Source organism: Polypterus senegalus, chromosome 3 (genome assembly GCF_016835505.1).
Source record: "Polypterus senegalus isolate Bchr_013 chromosome 3, ASM1683550v1, whole genome shotgun sequence".
Taxonomy (NCBI): Eukaryota; Metazoa; Chordata; class Cladistia; order Polypteriformes; family Polypteridae; genus Polypterus; species Polypterus senegalus.
The window spans coordinates 287852013-287876096 of NC_053156.1; the positions used below are offsets into that span (position 1 = coordinate 287852013).

General features: G+C 42.6%; 1 protein-coding gene across 1 annotated transcript; it reads left to right on the plus strand.

The window, feature by feature from the left end:
- Positions 1 to 12052: 12052 nt before the first annotated feature.
- LOC120526918 (polyubiquitin-like) lies at positions 12053 to 12514 on the plus strand. The gene has a single exon (XM_039750017.1). The coding sequence runs from the start codon at positions 12053 to 12055 to the stop codon at positions 12512 to 12514; it is 462 nt and encodes a 153-aa protein (XP_039605951.1).
- Positions 12515 to 24084: the final 11570 nt, after the last annotated feature.

Here is a 24084-nt window from a genome sequence, read left to right on the forward strand (position 1 = left end):
ACTGTTCTATGCATGGGAATTCCCACACCTCTAGTTTTTTCTTGTAAAGCTGGAATGGAACATTTGGCCAGTCCAGTCTTTTTGCAGCTGGAACTGTTCTTTGATTAATAAGTGGGTCTCCTGTAAAAATGCTATTTTAGCGTTTAGACTTGTTAGGTGAGAGAGTACTTTCTTTCTTTTTAATTCGTGAGTCGGGCCTTTAACATTCCAGCTCACAAAATTAACTGTCCCATCTTGGAGACATTGATTCTGAATTTTTGATGTTATTTTGTAGTCTTAACCAAACGTGAGACAGCTATGACCTTATGACCTTATCCATTGTTTCATTGTTAATTATAATTATAAGGATTAAAAGGATAGATTAGAGATAGCTTGCTCACTTTCTCCCCTCCCTAGTAGTCCTCCTCCCATTTTGCCTCCCTACGTGAGGCTGAACCCCACTTCACAAAGTCCCAGTCCTCTGACATACCTAGAGACAGAGCACGTCCAAAACAAAACAAGCCCCCAGCAGCGGTGTATGTGAATTAAAATTTAAATATCTATTGCCAATACAGTCTAAATACTATAAGCATAAAAAAAAAAAAAAAAAAGAAAATCTTCAACAATCTTGAAATGTTAAGATAGTAAACCCAGGGAATGGTGTTAAATAACGGTCCTGGATAAGCATAGTAAACCCTAGTGCAATTATAACAACAACAATAAACCAAGGATATGATGTTTAACAGTCTCCTTTAGAATAAAAAAGGGTTACTAATTCAATTTTTTCCACACATACATACATAAACGTGTAAAATTGTAATTAAAAGAAAAACAGATACCGAGAAGTGACCGAGAAGGGAAAAGGATGTATAATTACGGTACCAGTTCTCGTTGCAAGCAGATCAGACAGCCTTCTTTAAGATGCCATGTCAGGGTGCGACTCACAGTCTTATTTCAGGAAACTGTTGGGATCAGCTTTCTTAACTCTTTATCTTCTTCCTCCCTACTGGTATATATGTAATGTTTGCCTTGAATCTCCACTTTCAGTTTGGCAGGATACAAGAGGCTGTATCTGATATTGGCTTTTCGTAAGCGCTGTTTAATATTATAAAAAGAGGCACACTTAGCAGCTGTTAAGGGTGAGAAAACAGGGAAAATACGAATGAGGTTATTTTCAAATATAATCTCTTGTTTTTGTCTGAGAAGTGACATTACATTTAATTTAAATTGTAACTTATCAAAGTGCACAATAAAAGTCCTAGGTTTAGAGTTGTTTGATCCCTGTATGCGATAAGCTGCAGCTATCTCGGTGTCTGATTTAAAATCCTTGCCCTTTTATCAAGGTACATAGGCTGATTTCTGTCTGTTCAACATTTTCTCTCTGATGGATGTATTCAGCGCTAATATTCGCAGTGCCGTGTGTCCATCTGGTGGTTATGTCTCTGTTACATGTCATTTAGTATGGGATTCGTAAAAGCAGTGCTAATACGTGTAATGCACCATCTGTTACGTAACAGAGACATAGCAGCTGGACAGACACAAATATGCAGAAGTACACAAGCACACACACATATATATATATATATATATATATACTAGCCATCTCCCGCAGCTTCGCCCGCATATTAGTGAAACAGGACAGCAAGGTGGGCCCTGCCCAGCTCTCTACTCCTGACGTCACTCTTCCCCCTCCCCTCGGCCCGCAGCCTCTGTTTTGGATTAGCGCGAATATATCGCTCCTGCAAGCGAACTGTGATTCTTAGCGCAATGAGAGAAGTTGCAAAATCAACCAGAATGTTTAAGCAAATTATAGAAAAAAACCCAATATAAATCTGTTAAGTAGTTCTCTCATGAAAGCAGACAGACAAACAAACCGGTCTAAAAAACTATAAGAAATTTCATGCTTGGACCACAAAATCTTTAAAACCGTTTCTTAGTGAGCACCAATGGGCCAAAGGTAACCTACATTCCAAATTTAAAGTCCCAAGTCCTCATGGTTTGGGAGGTTTTGTGATGAATGAGTCAGTTGTATTTGGCTTTTATATATATAAGATAGATATAGATATATGTACAGTGTATACAGTATATGCATATATCTATCCTCTATTATCCTTATGGTATGAAAAAATTGCATTATTTGGTTTATTGCAGCAAGCATGTATGAGGTATTTGTTAGGATCCTGGCTGGAAAGTGAAACAGACATTGTGCACAATCCCCATAAGGCATTCATACATTATTTGTATGAAAATGTGCTATATAAATAAATGTTGTTGTTGTTTTAGTGCACCTGTTAGACTAAAACTATACATTTAAGAAGGGCTTTTTATTTGTTGAGCTCATGGTTGCTGTGCTTTCTAATAACCACAAGATGTCACTATTTTCAAATCCCTGACATTTAGTGTTGTTTTTGTGGCACAACAAACCTCAAAAACTTCACAGGGTTTTGTTCACCCGCCAGTACTATAAACCCAGAAGCTGATTCTCGGTAAAATTAGCTGAATAGGATTGGCAAGCTAGTTGGGTTGAATGGCCTGTTTTTGTCAAAGAAGTTCAGATGTTCAAATGGTGATATTTTCTAGTGTTATTACCCTGGTTGTCCATTTTTCAAAACTGTACTGTAACTCAGTGGGGAAAACCACTCATCCCATCTTACTGGGCACTTGAATTATCTTCCATTAAAAATAATTTAGGGCACTTTAGCAAATTACTGGGGCAACATTTTCAGAGCTGAAACAAAGTAAAAATGCCCAATAGTGGGGGATCGTGTGAGGGGCACTTGTATTAATTTTCTGTAATTGGAAGTTGGTTTACACAGAGGGAGAGTAAAGGGGGAAGCCCTAACAATATTGGAGCAGTCTGAGGATGTTAGAACAAGCCCTGCAGTACAGTTCTCACACCACTCCTGTCCAGAGCTGGGATGGTAAGTATGGTGGTTATGATTATTTCTTTATTTTTTTTTATGTTGGATGAGCATTGCTAGGAAATAATCTGTAACAATTTTGAGTTTATATATTTCAATATTTTAGTTTGCTTAGTTTTACACTTCATTTGATTTACATCTGATAAAATTTGTATTTTTGTATATATATGATACATAATTTAAAAAGTTTGGAATATATTTTAAACTTCCAGTGCTTAGAGTCTCTACTCAGTGAAGAGTGTAATACAAAAATTAAATTGAAATTGCAATTGAAATGTATTTGTTAAAAACATTGGAAAGACTTGTATTGGGTTTAGTGACACCCCATCTCAACACCTTTAAAGGCTGCATTGAGCTCACACTAAAGTGCCCTAACCCTCGTGTTCTCTTCTGTTATAAGCTCGGTTACAACTGACTGGCAGGAGGAAGTGTGGTCAGACAAACGTGGAACGGTGGACTGTGTCAAAGGTGAGCGAACCCGAGCTAGAAACAAAGTGAGTGATGCACCATCAGTAGCAGAAAATTCAAATGCTGCAAACAATTGTTTTGTGTTAATAGCTAAGGAAAATGAATGACTAATCATACTATCTTTTAATCTTCATGACGTCACAGGGTGACTTTTTAGAATGGCCGCCTCACAGTATTTGGGCTTTATTCAAAGCTGTCACAGCACATCGGTTGGGTGCATTGTTTAATAATAAATAATAATTCTTTACATGTATACAACGCTTTTCTCACTACTTAAAGTGCTTCAGTGAGTACGAAGCCATTTCAACCAACACTTTGATGTGTAGCATCCACCTAAATGAAGCGATGGCAGCCATTTTTATGCCAGGACATTCACCACACATTAGCTGTTAGATGGGAAAGTGGTGAGAGAGATAGCCAGTTAGAGACATTGGGTGGCCTGAATAAATGGCCATGGAGGGAAATTTAGCCTGGACATCGGTATATGGTCATGGCCAAAAGTTCTGAGAGAATGAGTGTTGGTTTTCACAAAGTTTGCTGCTTCAGTGTTTTTAGATCTTTTTTTGTCAGATGTTTCTATGGTATACTGAAATATAATTACAACCAGTTCATAAGTTTCAAAGGCTGTTATTGACAGTGACATTAATTTATGTGAAGAGTCAACATTTGCAGTGTTGGCCCTTCTTTCTTTTTCAAGACCTCTGCCATTCACCCTGGCATGTTGCCAATCAACTTCTGGGCCAAATCCTGACTGATGGCAGCCCATTCTTGTAGAATCAGTGCTTGGAGTTTGTCAGAATTGGTGGGTTTGTGTTTGTCCACCCGCCCCTTGAGGACTGACCACAAGTTCTCAATGGGATTAAGGTCTGGGGAGTTTCCTGGCCATGGACCCAACATTTCGATGTTTTGTTCCCAGAGCCACTTAGTTCACACTTTTGCCGTATGGCCCGGTGCTCCATCATTCTGGAAAAGGCATTGTTGATCACCAAACTGATCTTGGATGGTTGGGAGAAGTTTTGGTACCATTCTTTATTCATGGCTTGGAATCAAGGGGCACCACCAGTGCAGAGCTTGCTCAGGAATGGCAGCCAGCAGGTGTGAGTGCATCTGCACATACACTCAGGTGAAGACTTTTGGAGGATGGCCTGGTGGGTGTCAAGAAGAGCAGCAAAAAAGCCAAGAAAAACATCAGGGACAGACTGATATTCTGCAAAAAGTACAGGGATTGGACTGCGGAGGACTGCTGGGGGTAAAGTCAGTTTCTCTCATGAACCCCCTTTCCGATTATTTGGGGCATCCGGAAAAAAAGAGAAGAAAAGGTGAACGGCGCTACCTATCAGTCCTGTGTCATGCCAACAGTAAAGCATCCTGAGACCATTCATGTGTGGGGTTGCTTCTCAGCCAAGGCAGTGGGCTCACTCACAATTTAGCCTAAGAACACAGCCATGAATAAAGAATGGGACCAAAACATCTTCTGAGAGCAACTACTCCAAACCATCCAAGAACAGTTTGCTGACCCACAATGCATTTTCCAACATGATGGAGCACCGGGCCATAAGGCAAAGGTTAGAACTAAGTGGCTTGGGGAACAAAACATCGAAATTTTGGGTCCATGGCCAGGAAACTCCCTAGACCTTAATCCCATGTTTGTTTTGGTCCCATTCTTTATGCCCCAAATGATCAGAAAGGGGATTCATGAGAAAAAATTGTTTGACCCCAGCAGTCCTCTACAGTCCAATCCCTGTACCTTTTGCAGAATATCAGTCTGTCCCTGATGTTTTTCTTGGAGAGAAGTGGCTTCTTTGCTGCCCTTCTAGATACCAGGCCATCCTCCAAAAGTCTTAGCCTCACTGTGCATGCAGAAGCACTCACACCTGCCTGCAGCCATTCTTGAGCAAGCTCTGCACTGGTGGTGCCCCCTGATCCCGAGCCATGAATACAGAATGGGACCAAAACATCCTCCAAGAGCATCTTCTCCTAACCATTCAAGAACAGTTTGGTGACCCACAATGTCTTTGCCAGCATGATGGAGCACCGGGCCATAAGGCAAAAGTGTGAACTAAGTGGCTCTGGGAACAAAACATCGAAATGTTGGGTCCATAGCCAGGAAACTCCCCAGACCTTAATCCCATTGAGAACTTGTGGTCAATCCTCAAGAGGCGGGTGGACAAACAAAAACCCACCAATTCTGACAAATTACAAGCATTGATTATGCAAGAATGGGCAGCTGCCATCAGTCAGGATTTGGCCCAAAAGTTGATTGCCAGCCTGCCAGAGCGAATGGCAGAGGTCTTGAAAAAGAAAGAAGGGCCAACACCGCAAATATTGACTCTTTGTCTTAATGTAATTGTCAATAAAAGCCTTTGAAACTTCTGAAATGCTTGTAATTCATAGAAACATCTGACAGAAAGATCTGAAAACACTGAAGCAGCAAACTTTGTGAAAACCAATACATGTGTCATTCTCAAAATTTTTGGCCACAACTGTATTCTCTTCTCTTATGCTCAGAGATCTTTTATGACCACAGAGAATCAAGACCTCAGTTTTACATCTAATCCAAAGGAAGACATTCCTTTTACAGCTCAGAGTCCCCATCACTACACTGGGGCATTGGGATCCATATTCAGAGCACAGGGTAAGCATCCCCTGCTAGCCTCACCGACATGTCTTCCAGCAGCAACTCAGTGTTCTCCTAAATGGTCTCCCATCCAAGTACTTGCCGGGCCTGAACATGCTTGGCTTCAGGTGGATGACCTGATCTGAAGTGCATGTGGTATGATTTGGTGGTACCTACTTCATGAATTTGCACAGATCCATTCTGGGTACACTCTTAAAAATAAAGGTGCCAAAGTGGTTCCTCAGAATATGTCAGGCAATTGTTTTGTGGCAACAGTTTTAGACAATGAATGAAGTATCCTATGTACGTCTTAACTTTTATGATCTCACAGGACAACAGGTTCGAATGGCCACCTCATAGTAAGTGGGCCCCATTCAAAACTGTCATATCATAGTGATTGGGTACATGTTTTCATTCTGATTGGGGCACAGATGCATTCTGGGTACACTCTTAAAAGGAAAGGTGCCAAAGTGGTTACTCAGAGTGATGCCATAAGGGGACCAGTTTGGAATCCCAAATGAACCATCCACCAGAAGGTCCCAGATTAGAACCATTATTTGGTTCAGGCTCCATAAAAAAACATGAATAGATGATAACAGATTTCTAAAATACCAGTGGATTTTTGATTTTAAGAGGATTCTTACTGCATACAATACCACAGGCCAAGTTCAGTTTTCTTGATCTGTTAGTATCCTGATAGGTAGCCTACTAAACATTAAAGATTTCTGTTTTATTCAGAAACCAGCAATCTTTTCAAAGACTACAGAAACAATTTAAGTGCAAGGAACACTTCTTCTTCTTCTTTCGGCTGCTCCCGTTATCGGTTGCCACAGCGGATCATCTTCTTACATATCTTTCTGTCCTCCGTATCTTGCTCTGTCAAACCCATCACCTGCCTGTCTTCTCTCATTACATCCATAAACCCTCTGCACATGTCTAAGCCAATGCAATCTCGCCTCTCTGAGTTTGTCCCCCAACCGTCCAACTTGAACTGACCCTTTAATGTCCTCATTTCTAATCCTGTCCATCCTCATCATACCCAATGCAAATCTTAGCATCTTTAACTCTGCCACCTCCAGCGCTGTCTCCTGCTTTCTGGTCAGTGCCACCGTCTCCAGCCCATATAACATAGTAGGTCTCACTACCATCCTGTAGACCTTCCCTCTCACTCTTGCTGATACCCGTCTGTCACAAATCACTCATGACACTCTTCTTCACCCACTCCACCCTGCCTGCCTCTCTTTTTCACTTCTCTTCCACAATCCCCATTACTCTGTACTGTTGATCCTAAGTATTTAAACTCGTCCACCTTCGCCAACTCTACTTCTTGCATCCTCACCATTCCACTGACCTCCCTCTCATTCACACACATGTATTCTGTCTTGTCCCTACTGACCTTCATTCCTCTCCTCTCTAGAGCAGATCTCCACCTATCCAGGGTCTCCTCAACCTGTTCCCTACTATTGCTACAGATCACAATGTCCTCAGCAAACATTACAATCCACGGGGACTCCTGTGTAATCTCGTCTGCCAATCTGTCCATCACCAGTGCAAATAAGAAGGGGCTCAGAGCCGATCCCTGATGTAATCCCACCTCCACTTTGAATGCATCCGTCACTCCTACCGCAGACCTCACCACTGTCACATTTCCCTCGTACATAAGTGCAAGGAACACTTAATGGAACAAATTGATTTTCTGCAAAGTGATGGTCCTATGAGGAACCACACAACCCAGTAAAGTGCCATTATTCCAATTGACAATGGCACCTCATTTCACTTGAATGTCAAGTTCCACGCAAAATTTGATGAATAATGTCACAGACTCTGGAAAATAAAACCACTTCCAGATCCCTGGAAATATTCTAGCTCAAATGGTTGAGTGTTTAATTTTTCACTTTTCCAGTGTGCAGATTTCTTCACTTGACCAGGTAGCATCAGGTTTGTGAGTTGAGATGCCATGGTTTTGTCACACTCAGTGGATTTGCTGCAAGGGACAAATCCTATTAAATTCATTCCAAATGTCGATTTTGGTAAACTGGTAGAATTGGGCTGAGCTGGATATAATATGATTCAGAACTTGCCTTAATAAACATTGCATCTTAGTCCCAGAAATACTTCAAGTGTAAACTTTTGGGCTAAAGGTGGAAGTTAACTGAAGGATGCAAGTTTGAATTCTGAAAATGGAGCAACACAGACTGGCTATAATGCAAAATAACAACTACAGTGCTTTCAAAAAGTATTCAGACCCCTTCATTATTTTCACATTTTGTTATGTTGCACTTCTGTTATTTTTCCCATACTAAACACACCAGAATAACAAAATGAAAACAGCATTTTAGAAATATTTGCTACTTTAGTAGAAAAAAAAAAAAAAAAAAAAATATATATATATATATATATATATATATATATATATATATATATATATATATATATATATATATATATATATATATATATATATATACATTGGCCCAAGTATTCAGACCCTTTGGTATGACATTTAAAATATGCCTCAGGTGCATTCCATTCTAGTGATCATAACTGAAACATTTCTACAACTTGTTTGGAGTCCACCTATGGTCAATTCAAATAATTGGACCTGATTACGAAATACAGACATCTGACTATATAGAAGGGTCCACATTTGACAAACACCAAGTCCCAAGGTCATAGGAACTGTGTCCATAGTTTAGAGGCAGGATCTGCGGAAGGTTACAAAAAATTACTGCAGCATAGAAGGTTCCTAAGAGCAATGTGGCTTTCATAATTCTTGAAGTAGGTTAGAACAACAATGAGTCTTCCTAGTATTGGCCACCCATCCAAACTTAGCAATCATGGAAAGGACCATGGTAAGCGTGGTGGGCCAGAACCAGATGATCACTCTGCCTTGGCTCCAGAAACTTGTGGCTTTATACCAGAGTGGTGGACAGAAGCCTCTTCTCAGTAAAAGACCCATGAAAACCTCCTTGGACTCTGAGATAGATAGATAGATAGATAGATAGATAGATAGATAGATAGATAGATAGATAGATAGATAGATAGATAGATAGATAGATAGATAGATAGATAGATAGATAGATAGATAGATAGATAGATAGATAGATAGATAGATAGATAGATAGATAGATAGATAGATAGATAGATAGATAGATAGATAGATAGATAGATAGATCACACTCCAAGTGATCTTACCAGCCCAACACACCACATCATAGAAAATCACACTGGCCATCGCAGAGTTATAGATGTGAATGATGTCACTTCCCACATTAATGGAACGCAGCCTCCTAAGAAAAGTGAGCCTTCTCTGCCCTACCTCATCTAGTTCAGTTCCTCTGTGTTTCTAGACCAGTCTAACCTGGCACTAACATGGAACCCCCAAGTATTTGTAGGAGTGGACCACATCCATTCCCTGAATAGTGACCAGACTCAGTGTCTCTTTGGTGCTGTACACGTCGATAAGTGGTTTCTCAGTTTTGATGTCAAGCTGCAGACAATTTTCTTTGCACTATGAAACAAACATTCTCCACCTAACTCTGCTCCTCTGTCTCATGCCCTTTTATCAATTGACCTCATAAGTGCAAAATAATCTGAACGTGACTGGGCATTATATTTATAGGTTAAAATACAGGGATATCCTGTTCCAGAGTGCCCTGAACCTCAGATTAGTCCAGGGGCTCACCTTCCAACAGAGCAAAGGCAGCACAGAAGTGGCTTAGGAACAACTCTGGGAAAGTCCTTGAGTGTTGTTTGATGTGGTTAAGAAATGAATTTAAATGCTTTTAGCATAAAGCAGAAATACAGGGTGCCACAGGACAACAGGAAATTTTCAATTGACATGTAATGCACGAACAAACACATTACAAAATACGTTTCATGATGAAATGTATTGTACAGGATATGCAATTAATGATGGTAATCAATATTCATTCAATATTTTATATTTTGAAGAAAACATCATGAAGGCGTTGTCCATTTCTCCATTTACATTCTGACAGGCTGTTCTGGAAATTCTGCAGAGGAATGCCAGCAATTTCCACTTCATTCCTCCTTTTTAGTTCAGCAATGGTTGCAGGATGTGTGTGGTACTCTTGGCTTTTAAGATGTTCCCACAGAAAAAAAACTCACAGTGAGATCTGGGGATCTCGGAGGCCATGGAATGTTACCGTTGTGTGAAGTGGCGTGCCTTCCAAACAATCGTTGAATAGCTGCCATCGATTGTCAGGCACTATGCAAAGTGGCTCCACCTGGGGACTTCTTTTTTAAGGCTACACCCGGTTCTTTAAAATTACGCGCCCATGTTGTAATCGCATGAGCAGATGGAACACGATCATGATGTCCTAACTGGCAATGACGCCGAAATTCCCTTTGCGCTGCAGTCACACTATCACTGTTCTTATGAAAGGTTTTCACAGCGAACGTTCACTGCACACCACTCCACTGCTCCATTATAACTAATGGCAAGGGGTTCTAAATGGTCTGAAACAACTGCCAACACCCCAGGGTTGCCAACACCTAGTTCTAAAATTTCCCATTTCCCTAAGCCACCTTATATATATATTTTGTATATAAAGTGAAAGGGTCTGAATGTTTTCTGAATGCACTGCAAATATACTGGTCAAAAAAATTAAAGGAACACTTTTTAATCAGAGTATAGCATCAAGTCAGTGAAACTTGTGATCTATTGATCTGGTCAGTTAAGTAGCAGAGGGGTTTGTTAATCAGTTTCAGCGGCTTTGGTATTAATGAAATTAACAACAGGTGCACTAGAGGGGCAACAATGAGATGACCCCCAAAACAGGAATTAATGGTTTAACAGGTGGAGGCCACTGACATTTTTCCCTTCTCATCAGTTTTTTAACTAGTTTTGCATTTGGCTACGGTCAGTGTCACTACTGGTAGCATGAGGCGATAGCTGGACCCTACAGTTGTGGCACAGGTAGTCCAACTTCTCCAGGATGGCACATCAATACGTGCCATTGCCAGAAGGTTTCCTGTGTCTCCCAGCACAGTCTCAAGGGCATGGAGGAGATTCCAGGAGACAGACAGGCAGTTACTCTAGGAGAGCTGGACAGGGCACCGCATAGAAGGTCCTTAATCCATCACTAGGACCCACCGGTATCTGCTCCTTTGGGCAAGGAGGAACAGGATGAGCACTGCCAGAGCCTACAAAATGACCTCCAGCAGGCCACTGGTGTGAATGTCTCTGACCAAACAATCAGAAACAGACTTCATGAGGGTGGCCTGAGGGCCCGGCGTTGTCTAGTGGGCCCTGTGCTCACTGCTCGGCACGGTGGAGCTCAATTAACATTTGCTGTAGAATACCAGAATTGGCAGGTCCACCACTGGCGCCCTGTGCTTTTCACAGATGAGAGCAGGTTCAGCCTGAGCACATGTGACAGACGTGAAAGGGTCTGGAGAAGCCGTGAAGAACGTTATGCTGCCTGTAACATCGTTCAGCTTGACTGGTTTGGTGGTGAGTCAGTGATGGTCAGTCTGGGGAGGCATATCCATGGAGGGACACACAGATCTCTATAGGCTAGACAACGACACCTTGACTGCCATTAGGTATCGGAATGAAATCCTTGGATCCATTGTCAGACCCTGTACTGGTGCGGTAGTTTCTGGGTTCCTCCTGGTGCACAACAATGCCTAGCCTCATATGGCGGGAGTATGGAGGCAGTTCCTGGAGGTTGAAGGAGTTGATACCATTGACTGGCCCCCACGCTCACTCGTCTGACCTCAATCCAATCGAACACCTCTGGCTGTGACATTATATTTCAGTCCATCCGACGTTGCCAGGTTGCACCTCAGACTGTCCAGGAGCTCAGTGATGCCCTGCTCCAGATCTGGGAGGTAATTCCCCAGCAAACCATCTGACATCTCATTAGGAGCATGCTAGGCATGCATACAAGCATGTGGGGGCCATACATATGTTTTTCCCATTGATATGATGAGTTTTCAAAGTGTTCCTTTAATTTTTTTGAGCAGTCTATATAAGTACTGGTTAAATTCATTCTGGATGTGCTTTGCAATTATCTAATTATATATTTCAGATTGACTAATGCAAATCTTTGTGAAAACCCTGACGGGGAAAACCATCACCCTAGACGTCGAGGCCAGTGACAACATTGATGATGTAAAGACCAAAATCCAGGAAAAGGAGGGCATTCCACCTGGCCAGCAGAGGCTGATATTTGCTGGCAAACCACTTGAAAAGGGAAGAACCTTGTCTGACTACAATATCCAGAAGGAGTCCACTCTTCACCTGGTTCTCAGACTCCGGGGTGGCATGCAGATCTTTGTGAAAACCCTGACTGGCAAGACCATCAACCTGGAGGTGGAGGCCAGTGACACCATTGAAAATATAAAGATAAAAATCCAGGATAAGGAAAGCATTCCCCCTGATCAGCAGAGACTGATTTTTGCTGGAAAACATCTAGAAGATGGGAGGACCCTGTTTGACTACAGCATTCAAAAAGAGTCCACGTTGTACCTTGTCCTGAGACTTCGTGGAGGCTGGTGAAGGCGATGTCAATCGATGCTTAGGTTTCACTGTTCAGTTTGTGTCACTGTCAGATTAGTCATTGTCTCAGACACTTCAAAGTGGCTTCATTAAAATTTCACTTTGATTTGGTTCGGCTTCATAACTCAGTTGGCATCACTATAAGCTGTGCCCTATTTCTCAAAACGTAATGCAAAAGCTGTAAGAGCTCAAGAACTGAACAATAAATATAACGTGTTGAAAGACGACTGTATTTTGTTGAGTGAATTCTAATTTAAATCCTTCAGTCTTAAGCCGATGTCACATCACGTGACTTTTTGTAATGTCAGACACAGATCTTGTCACTGCACCATGTCAATTTAAACATGGCAGAAAATTGCAGCCGGGTTACATTTACAGCCCAGCCACCGATCTCTCAGCACAGCGAGTGCTTGCCCCTTTTTCTGGCATCCAATGGCATGGTGCCTGATGGACCAAAGGTTTAACAGCTATGGAGAGTTCAGAGCCAATCTCTTAACTTTTAATTTTTTTTTCCCATTCTGTTATGGTATGTAAATTACCAGTATGTGAAGTGGCTCCACCTGGAGGCTTCATTTTTAAGCCTGAACGTGTTTCTTCGAAATTATGCACCCATGTTGCAATCGCTTGAGCAGATAAGACACAATCATGACGTCCTAACTGGCAATGACGCTGAAATTCCCTTTGCGCATCAGTCACATGATCACCATTCTCATAAAAGGCTTTCACAGTGATTGCTCGTTGCACACCACTCCACTGCTCCATTATAAGTAATGATAAGGGGTTCTAAACGAGGCTACATTGGTCCCAAACAACTGCCGATGCCCCAGAGTCGCCAAACATTGTGTTCCAAAATGTCCCGTTTCCCTGCACCACCCTATATAACAATCTCTCTATATATAAAATCCAACGTCTGTCTGTATGTCGGTCTGCTTTTCATGAGAAAACTACTTAACGGATTAAGATCGGGTTTATTTTCTACAAATTGCTTGAACATTCCTGTTGATTTTATGCTGAGGTGAGACAATGACCCCAAGAAGCAACTACCATCTGCACTTCTGAGCAGGTCTCCCTTCTGCTAAAGGTACAAGCACCCATCCCGGTTGGGCTGCCCATCCCTCTCCATCTATCCATTCATTGCGCTAAGGATCATAGTTCTCTTGCAGGTGTGATAATATTCGCACTAATCTGAGACAGAGGCTGCGGACCGAGGGCAAGGGGAAGCATGACGTCAGGAGTGGACGGGCGGGGATCTCCTCACTCACATGCCTGCCTCTGTTAGAATCGGTCTACGTCTGGCCACATTTTGAAGCATAACTTGCCTCTGCTTAGCTAGTGATACCTGTTTGTTTATTAATTTCTAAAGTTTGTCTTGTTTCACTAATATGTGGGCAGAATAATGAAAATAATTTTTATTTCTTTTCTCCATTCTGTTATGGTATGAAAAATACCAAACATCAGACAAATGAGCTTCTCTTCTTTTTGTGAGGTCCACAGCCCCCATGCTTCCAGATGCAGCTGGCACTGTTCTGGTGATGTGCAAAAGGTTAAAACCTGCGGTGCGTTTGGCTGCAGTCTCTGCCCTTTTTTCTTTTTGTACATAAAATACGAGACATCAGAGATACGAGATTCTCTTTTATCTGTGAAGTCCAAAACACACGTGTTCCAAATTATGTGCATTGTACTACCAGAAGAGCAGCTCCCCTGCTTACAAAGGACACTTCTCTGGCAAACAAGAAATTCAAACCTGCTTGATTTTATCCAGTCACAGACTACTTGGTCTCATTCATTGGCTACCCCACATTAGGCGCTTTTGTTAGGGCACTTGCTAACAACAGCGGAAAGTGGCTAAGATTATGTATATAAAAGCTATGACTGAAAATTCCTGGACAAGTAGTCTAATGTGACATATGCTTTAACTAAACCTCTCTCAAAAACTCCACAGGTGTGTCTCAAGGAGAAATGTTTTGACCAATTGCTTGTCTTCATAAGATTTTCTTTTTTAACTATTTGTAAATCACTGCAGTAGGTTTTGTCCAGCACCTATATTGATAAAGAGTGAACCCATAGGCACAAATGATCTAAAGGACTTGAAGTTGTGTATGCCACATCAACTGACCCCAGGGGTTGTCCTCCTAATGAAATGTGAGAGGTAAAAGTTACTCCTTTTCATAAAACTTTGAATAAACAGGGGTCATTAATAATAATAATAGTCAGTCAGTCAGTCAGTCATTCTCCAACCTGCTATATCCCAATACAGCGCCATGGTGGTCTGCTCAAGCTGATCCCAGCCCACCACAGGGCACACACACCCCCACACACCAAGCACACACTACGGACAATTTAGGGTGGCCAGTGCATCTAACCTGCATGTCTTTGGACTGTGGGAGGAAACTGGAGCACCTGGAGTAAACCCACGCAGACATGGCGAGAACATGCAAACTCCACGCAGGGAGGACCCGGATAATAATAATAATAATAATAATAATAATAATAATAATAATAATAATAATAATAATAAATAATGAAATTTAATTACATTTACATAGCATTTTTTTCACTACTCAAAGAGCTTTACATAGGCAGAGGGAACCTACCAGCAATGTGTAGCACTCACCTGGATGATGCAACAGCAGCCATTTTCTGTCAGTACGCTCACTGCACATTAGCTATTAGATGGTGAAGGGGTGAGAGAGAGAGATTAGAGACGGGGGATAACTAGGGGGCCAGAATGGACAGGGTTGTGATGGGCAATTTAGCCAGGACATCAGGATAAATCCTACACTTTTCAAAAGATGCCAAGGGAACTTTTATGACTATAGAGTTGGGAACTTGGTTGTATGTCTCTTCTGAAAGATGGTGCCATGTTTACAGTACTGTGTTCCTGTCACTGTCAAAATAGATAGCTGAAGGAACACACAGTCTGTTAATATGTCTAACTGAGCTTTCTCTCTCTCTCTCTCTCTCTCTCTCTATATATATATATATATATATGGTGGCCGGGCTGGAGCCCGGCCGGGGCGTAGGAGGACGTGAGGAGGGCTTGTGCCTCCTCCAGACCGCAGGGCGTCCGTCCTGGTTCTGTTGGGGGCCACGGGTTGAGGGCATGGAAGCCCTTCCCTGTAGGGGCCCGTGGTCACCGCCAGGCGGCGCCAATGCCGGTTTATCCCGTGCGGTTGCGGTTGGGGCTGGAGCCCGGCGGGCGCTTGGAGGACCGGAGGAGGGCGAGTGCCTCCTCCAGACGGAGTGGGGCGTCCGTCCTGGTTAGGCAGGGGCCTCGGGTACAGGGCTTTGAAGCCCAGCCCTGTAGGGACCCGTGGCCACCGCCAGGCGGCGCCCGGTGCCCAATTATCCCGGAGCCCGGCACTTCCGCCACACCAGGAAGTGCCGGGGAAGACTTTGTGTGGCACCGGAGAGCTGCCAGGAAGACAGCCGACACTTCCGCCACGCTTGGGCGTGGCTAGAGGCGGAAGCACCTGGGGCTCATCCGGGCATTATTTAGGGGCCGCCTCCCTCCAGTGATTGGTGGAAGTCGGGTGGAAGGGGACTGAGCAAGAGGAAGGACTGGAGGCGCCAGGAAGGCACAAGAGACTGTGGGCCTGGACTTTGGGGAATTCGGTGCAAGAAGGCACTGGGGGTGCACGTGAGCCATTTCTGTAAATAATATAGTGTAAATAAAAGTGTGTTGGGTGAAACAATGTTGTCCGTCTGTCTGTGCCGGGGCCAGGCTTCACAATATATATATATATATAATCTTCTATACTAATAAAAGGCAAAGCCCTCACTCACTGACTGACTCACTCATCACTAATTCTCCAACTTCCCGTGTAGGTAGAAGGCTGAAATTTGGCAGGCTCATTCCTTACAGCTTACAAAAGTTGGGCAGGTTTCATTTCGAAATTCTACACATAATGGTCATAACTAGAAGCTATTTTTCTCCATAATGGAGCTGAGCTTGATGGCTGTGGGGGGCGAAGTTTCGTGTGACATTATCACGCCTCCCACGTACTCACGTGAACTGACTGTCAACTCAGTACGTAGAAAACAAGGAAGAGCTCCAAAACGCGCTGAAGAAAACATGCATTATATAATTGAGAAGGCAGCGAAACAATAAGAAGCGAGCGAGTGACATATACAACCATATTCATGAGTGCAGCTACTTCGGAAACAAAGCACAGTGTAAACCTAAAGTTTAAATTAAGTTCATAGACAGGCTGCTGCTGGCGTTTGTCATGCCCACGGGTAATGCGGGATACAAGTTTAATGAGACGACGCAGGATATAAACGAGAGTTTTGATCACTTTGTAACTAAGTTAAAATTGCAGGTGAAGGGCTGTGCTTATGCAAATTCCAAGAGACTGTGTTTGTGGGGGATTGACAGTTAAGGCGGGTGGGGGAGTCACGTCATCATCTCCCCTCCCATTTACCTCATTTCGCTCTGAGCTGAGCTCCACAGCTAACGCAGTCTTGTGGAAGCAACTTTGTGACGCTGCCACCAAATACTCACAGAAAAATCCACAAGTTAATACACATGCTGTCTCTAGAGTTTCTCCACACTCTGAATCCTCCAGTCACTACTTACAAATGGTTACATTGACAATCGTGTTACGTTATTTTTAAAATGTTTCCTTTTCTTAGCACAAGCACAGCTAAGAAGCTTCGATGCATGTGCTCCATAACGCTTTAAAAAATAACGCATTTAATGACACTTTGCATTCCAAGCAAAGGAGAACTTCTGTCAATGCATGATTTCCTGGTTCACCGATTATATTGATGCACACATCAGAGCTACAAAAATTTAACAGTCGGAAGAAAGCGCGTTGCTACGACTGATTGGAGGAAAATTTAATTTCAAAAGACTACCCAACAGAAGCCTTGATAAAAGCGTGGTTTTGTGCACATATATATATGTATATATATGTGGATGTATATGTATATATACTGTATATATGTGTGTATATGTATATATATATGTTTATGTGTGTGTGTATATATATATGACAGCAACACTCATGACAATGACAATGTCAATCATGTTACGTTATTAGAGCCCTCTAGTCTATTATAAAAAAAAAACCTTGGGACGAGAGATGAGACTTTTTTCCTGCAACGAGACATGATTTTTTGAAGACAGACAAAGATACACTTTACACTGCTAGATGGTCAAGTCATGTCCTACTTCCAATCATTTTCAAACAAGACCATGGTCATCTAACCTCTCAGTTGTTGTAATGCTTTTGGCAGACACACTTCCTGTGTTCTCAGCTCTTAAAAATTTTTGGTGCCAAGAGATTTAACCACGCCCGGAGGCTGGAAAAGACAAAGTAGAATCTCGTAAATAATTCAAAAATGTTGGAGCAATACACATGCAGAGCAGGTTAGAGGTAATGGAAGTAGGAAAATTCTAAAGTCTCAAAAAAATGAGAGTAAAGATTGCATTAGTGAAAACAAACAGAAAATATCCATCCATTTTCCAACCCGCTGAATCCGAACACAGGGTCATGGGGGTCTGCTGGAGCCAATCCCAGGCAGGGTGCCAACCCACCGCAGGACACACACAAACCAGAGACAATTTAGAATCGCCAGTCCACCTAACCTACATGTCTTTGGACTGTGGGAGGAAACCCACGCAGACACGGGGTGAACATGCAAACTCCACGCAGGGAGGACCCGAGAAGCTAACTCAGGTCTCCTAACTGCGAGGCAGCAGCACTACCACTGTGCCACCATGCCGCCCACAGAAAATATTATTCGGTGAAATAACGGAACAGTGAAAAGAGATTTTATTGTGTTTGAGGATGTCTGGGGGCAAGAGAGACAAGGCAATGAGACAAAAGTACTGCTGCTGTACAGGCTTTTAAATGTTCAAAGCGCTGTACGAAATGCAGATCATACGACACGGCAGCAAGCCAGCAGTTGATCGAGCAAAGAAGAGGTTAAAAAAAAAACTGTTATTTGTTTCCCATTGTATCACCGTTTAAGAGGGGTTTCGGGGGAGCAGGGGTGTGTTCAGCCCCTCTCTTCACAACGGCGTGTAGCGCTGACGAGGGGGGAAAGGGGTTGGTGAGCAAAGAGAGATGTTATATATATAACTAGCTTCCGCCTGCGTAGTAGTGAAACAGGACAAATTTTAAAAATCAATAAAAAAAATTTTTTAAATGTAATTTGCATTAAAAACAATTTATATTGATTGGTTTCCTATCCGAGGTCTTCTTGATATACAATATTTTTGGTTTTATCAGGGACGATGACAGGTTTCTAGGGGAACTAACCTGGGAGAAAGCAACATTTGGCTGACTATGCGAGAAGCATGATGAGCTAAGATCAACCCCTGCCAACTTAAGTGTCTGTCCCTGGGCCTTGTTAACTGACATTGCTTCACCGGGAACTGTAATCTCTTGAATTGAAAGGGCATGTCCATTGCGATTGGAGGAATGTGAGGGTTTAAAACCCTCTCGCCAATGCCAAATCCTGTGATGATTATCGCCTCTGTGATGTTGTTCTGAAGCTGACAGACCTGGAGACGGGTACCATTGCAAAGTTTGAATGGGCTCAGGTTTCTCAAAAGGATAATTGATGCTCCTACTTTCAATACTAAGTTGGGGCAGCATGCCAGGAGGATTAATGGAATTGCTTATAAATGCCGCAAGCGAACTTTGATACTTGGCGCAGTGAGAGAAGTCGCAAAATCAACCACAATGTTCAAGCAAATTATAGATAAAAAACACAATCTAAATCAGTTAAGTAGTTCTTTCGTGAAAAGCAGACAGACATACATACCCAAATTGAACTGAGGTTGGCGCGTTAGTGAGGATGGCCTGCCTGGCTGCCAACTCCTGAGTTCCCTCCTCCCCTCCCCTCAGCCCACAGCATCTCTCTTTGTTTTACACTTATTAATCACTGCCACAAGCAAACTATGATACTGAGCGCACCAAGAGAAGTCGCAAAATCAGCTGAAATGTTCAAGCAAGTTATAGGAAAAAACCCAATCTAAATCCATTAAGTAGTTCTCTTGTGAAAAGCGGACAGACATACTGACAGACAGACATTGGATTTTATATATTTAGAGATTAGTTATAATAAATTCAATATATACACATTAATAATAATATATAGTCATTATTGTCACACATGTGTGTCAGAGGATCACTTTCCAGGGTCCTCAAAAGTAAACACTACCACCCCAGGACAGCAGGTGCCACAATTGTTAACCACCTTGTCTAATTTTCCACTCACAGCTTTGAGAAGATGCCCTGTGGGCACAACTGTTCCTGACCCTTCTAGTCCAGAAGCTTGGGAAAGCAGATCATAACTTGATTCTGCTTCAGCCTCACTACAAACCAAAAGTGAGGGAGCTACCTACAACCACACGCTCATTCAGGTAGTGGTCCCCTGAGGCAGAGCAGGCTCTGAGAGACTGCTTGGGAACTACAGACTGGGACATCCTGCAGGGGTCACATAGTGAGAACATTGAGGAGGTTGTTGACTGCACTACTGACTACATCAACTTCTGTATGGACATTGTAGTTCCAGTAAGAACAGTACGCTGCTATGCTAACAACAAGCCATGGATTACAAGTGACATCAAAGGCCTTTTGAACCAGAAGAAAAGGGCTTTTAAAGGCGGTGATCAGCATGAGCTCAAGCTTGTGCAGAAGGAACTCCGAGTCCAGCTCAGGGCGGCGAAAGAGCAGTACAGGAGAAAGTTGCAGAATAACAGCATGAAGGAAGTGTGGGATGGGATGAAGATCATCACTGGCTGCAGCTCGAAGCAGGGTGCCACCATCGAGAGAGACGTGGAGAGAGCAAACCAAATGAACAATTTCTTTAACAGGTTTGACCACCCTAACCCACTCTCACCTTGGAGTACTGCACCCTTCCTTCTGCTGATACCAGCATAGGAGAGACATCCCCACCCACAATTACAGCAGCCCAGGTGAGCAGAGAGCTGAGAAGACTTCGTGCCAGCAAAGCAGTGGGTCTAGATGGAGTATCGCCACGACTGCTGAAGGCCTGTGCGCTGGAGCTGGGGAGTCCTCTACAGCGCATCTTCAACCTGAGCCTGGAACAGGGGAGAGTCCCAAGGCTTTGGAAAACATCTAGCATCACCCCAGTCCCAAAGTTATCACGTCCTAGTGAGCTGAATGACTTCCGGCCTGTCGCCCTGACGTCACATGTGATGAAGACCATGGAGTGGCTGCTGTTTCACCACCTGAGGCCACAGGTCGCCATGCCCTTGACCCTCTGCAGTTCGCATTCCAAGAGAAGGTGGGAGCGGAGGATACCATCATCTATATGCTACACTGATCCCTATCCCACTTGGACAGAGGCAGTGGTGTTGTAAGAATTATGTTTCTGGACTTCTCTAACACCTTCAACACCATCCAACCTCTGCTCCTTAGGGACAAGCTGACAGAAATGGGAGTAGACTCATACCTGGTGGCATGGATCGTGGACTATCTTACAGACAGACCTCAGTATGTGCGTCTCAGGAACTGCAGGTCTGACATTGTAGTCAACAACTCAGGAGCGCCGCAGGGGACTGTACTTTCTCTGGTCCTGTTCAGCCAACATACATCGGACTTCCAATACGATTCGGAGTCCTGCCACATGCAAAAGTTCGCTGATGACACTGCTATTGTGGGCTGCATCAGGAGTGGGCAGGAGGAGGAGTACAGGAACCTAATCAAGGACTTTGTTAAATAGTGCGACTCAAACCACTTACACCTGAACACCAGCAAAACCAAGGAACTGGTTGTGGATTTTAAGAGGCCCAGGCCCCACCTGGACCCCGTGATCATCAGAGGTGACTGTGTGCAGAGGGTACAGACCTATAAATACCTGGGAGTGCAGCTGGATGATAAATTGGACTGGACTGCCAATACTGATGCTCTGTGCAAGAAATGACAGAGCCGACTATACTTCCTTAGAAAGCTGGCGTCCTTCAACATCTGCAATAAGATGCTGCAGATGTTTTATCAGTCGGTTGTGGCGAGCGCCCTCTTCTACGCAGTGGTGTGCTGGGGAGGCAGCATAAAGAAGAAGGACTCCTCACGCCTGGACAAACTGGTGAGGAAGGCAGGCTCTATTGTAGGCACAGAGCTGGACAGTTTAACATCTGTGGCAGCGCGATGGGCGCTGAGCAGACTCCTGTCAGTCATTGAGAATCCACTGCATCCACTGAACAGGATCATCTCCAGACAGAGGAGCAGCTTCAGCGACAGACTGCTGTCACCGTCCTGCTCCACTGACAGACTGTTCCACCTGTGGGGGTAAACGTTAACATTATACAAAGTTATTGTGTGTTTTACCTGCTTTTTTATCACTCTTTAATACTGTTTTTTATCAGTATGCTGCTGCTGGAGTATGTGAATTTCTCCTTGGGATTCTATCTATCTATCTATCTATCTATCTATCTATCTATCTATCTATCTATCTATCTATCTATCTATCTATCTATCTATCTATCTATCTATCTATCTATCTATCTATCTATCTATCTATCTATCTACAATGATGAAAAAAATAAATATGAGTGGAGTGATGTGAGCTGAATAGAAAAATAAAGTATCGGAAGTGCTCTAAAATGGCCCACATAGGATTTTCTGAACCGAACCACAATGCTTTTTCAAGGCGTGGCTCCTTTTTTAGTCGGGATGAGATAATCACATGTTGCCTGACGTGATCACGTGATACTTCATGCAATACAATTCTTGTGAAAGTATTCTAACCTTCATTCTTTTCACAGCTTCAAAGAGACCTTGGTGTGTGTTGGTGAAGGTCCTAAGTGTATATTTATGACTGACATAGTAATTCTTTAAGATTGTGTCAGTGGAACCCAGGGATTGCTTGTGTTTCTTTGGGTAACAGAGGAACGCAGCTAAATACCTTGAGATGAATGACAAAGACCTTAAAGTTGATTGCTCCACCAGAGAGCCACACCAAAACCAATATGATGAGGTGTCTGAATACCTTAATATGAAAGAAGAAGAAAAAATTGTCCCTATTGTCATGGAAGAGCCAGGTCCATGCAGGGAAAATGTTAAAGATGATGAATGCTTAAAAGTGGAGACAAACAAACCAGATGCCACTGAGGAGCCAGAAAGGCCATGTCACACTGGGGCTGGTGAATACATGGAGATGAATGAAGACGAAAAGCAAGGACATTCAGTGAACATAAGAGAAGGAAAGGATGGTGAAAGCCTGAAAGAAGACCATGAAAACTTGGAAGATTCTTGCCTTGCTAAAGAGCAGGAACATATGGAGGAGAATGAGTCAAGAGAAAGCATAGTCATTGATCAGATGCATCAGGAAGAGGGTTCAGTTTTCTTGGTAGAAGAAGGGAGAGATATTGAAGTAGACGAAAACATGACGTTGCAGGAGAACGTTCTCTGTGTTGAAGAAAATGACCAAAGGAGTGGTCATGATACTGAAAATAATGTATTCAGAAATGATATGACAGAGCAGGACTGGAGCAGGGAAAAAGAGATTACATTGCTTAAAATAATCAACCAGCAGCAAACAAGAGAAATAGTACTTCTGAAAGATCATCTGTCAAAGAGAGAGTTCTACATTAATGAAAATGCAATGATAGTCCAAGAGCTATTAGAAGATATCTTCCTTCTCAAAGAACAAGAACTGAAAAGACAGATGGAATTCAATGAAAACTTAAATTTGATAACAGATCTTCACGAACAAATTCACCACCTCAGGGAGCAGATACAAAGAAGAGATGCACAGATCCAAGAAGGTATCAGGAGGGCTGAAATACAACGGGAAGAAATCTGCCAACTCAAAGAGCAGCAACTGAGGCAAGAAATCAAATTCAATGAAAATGTACAGATGATTCAAGATCTTCTGGAAGAAATTTCCATCCTTAAAGAACAGGAACAACTGAGAGAAACTGATTTCCACGAAAATCCACAAACAAACTAAGATCAATGATATTTGTGTTACTAATTGAGCTATTAATGATAAATCAGTGGAAATGCATAAGGAACATTTGACATGGAGGTAAAGAAATGAAACATGGGTATGGATGAAAAAACGGAGCAGTAGAAGAATCAAACGCAGAATCAAACGCATGCCATCATATCTTGAAGAAGTACGAACAGAAGCCATGCAAAGGCACATACTTTCAAAAAGAATACTACTTATCATGAACATGTGGACTTTATACAAAAAAATATCTGGTGGTCCTGAGAGCTTCAAAAATGTCTTCATTAACCAAGGAACAGGAGCAATTTCATAAGAATGAGTGAGACCTCAAAATCTAGACCCTAAATGCCCTCAGGCTATGAGTGTAGAACATCATTTTGTTCCTCGGTTTATGGAAGATACAAAGAAAAGCCAAGAGAAGAATTGCAGATGATCCAATAGTTTGAATGAGAATAAGACAAGATGCTCAACATCATCTAATATCTGGTTTATTGAGACACTGACGCATGACGCTGTCTATTGTCCCATACTGACCACAGCATATTTTGGACTGGTGTCAGAAAGAAAATGTTTCTCAAGGTGCTGTTTCTTAAAACATTTTGTAACCATTTCCTATCTTGACTCAGATAACTAGT

Excerpts from the sequence above, each read along its gene's own strand:
- LOC120526918 (XM_039750017.1), top strand. The coding sequence starts at position 12,053 with ATGCAAATCTTTGTGAAAACCCTGACGGGGAAAACCATCACCCTAGAC.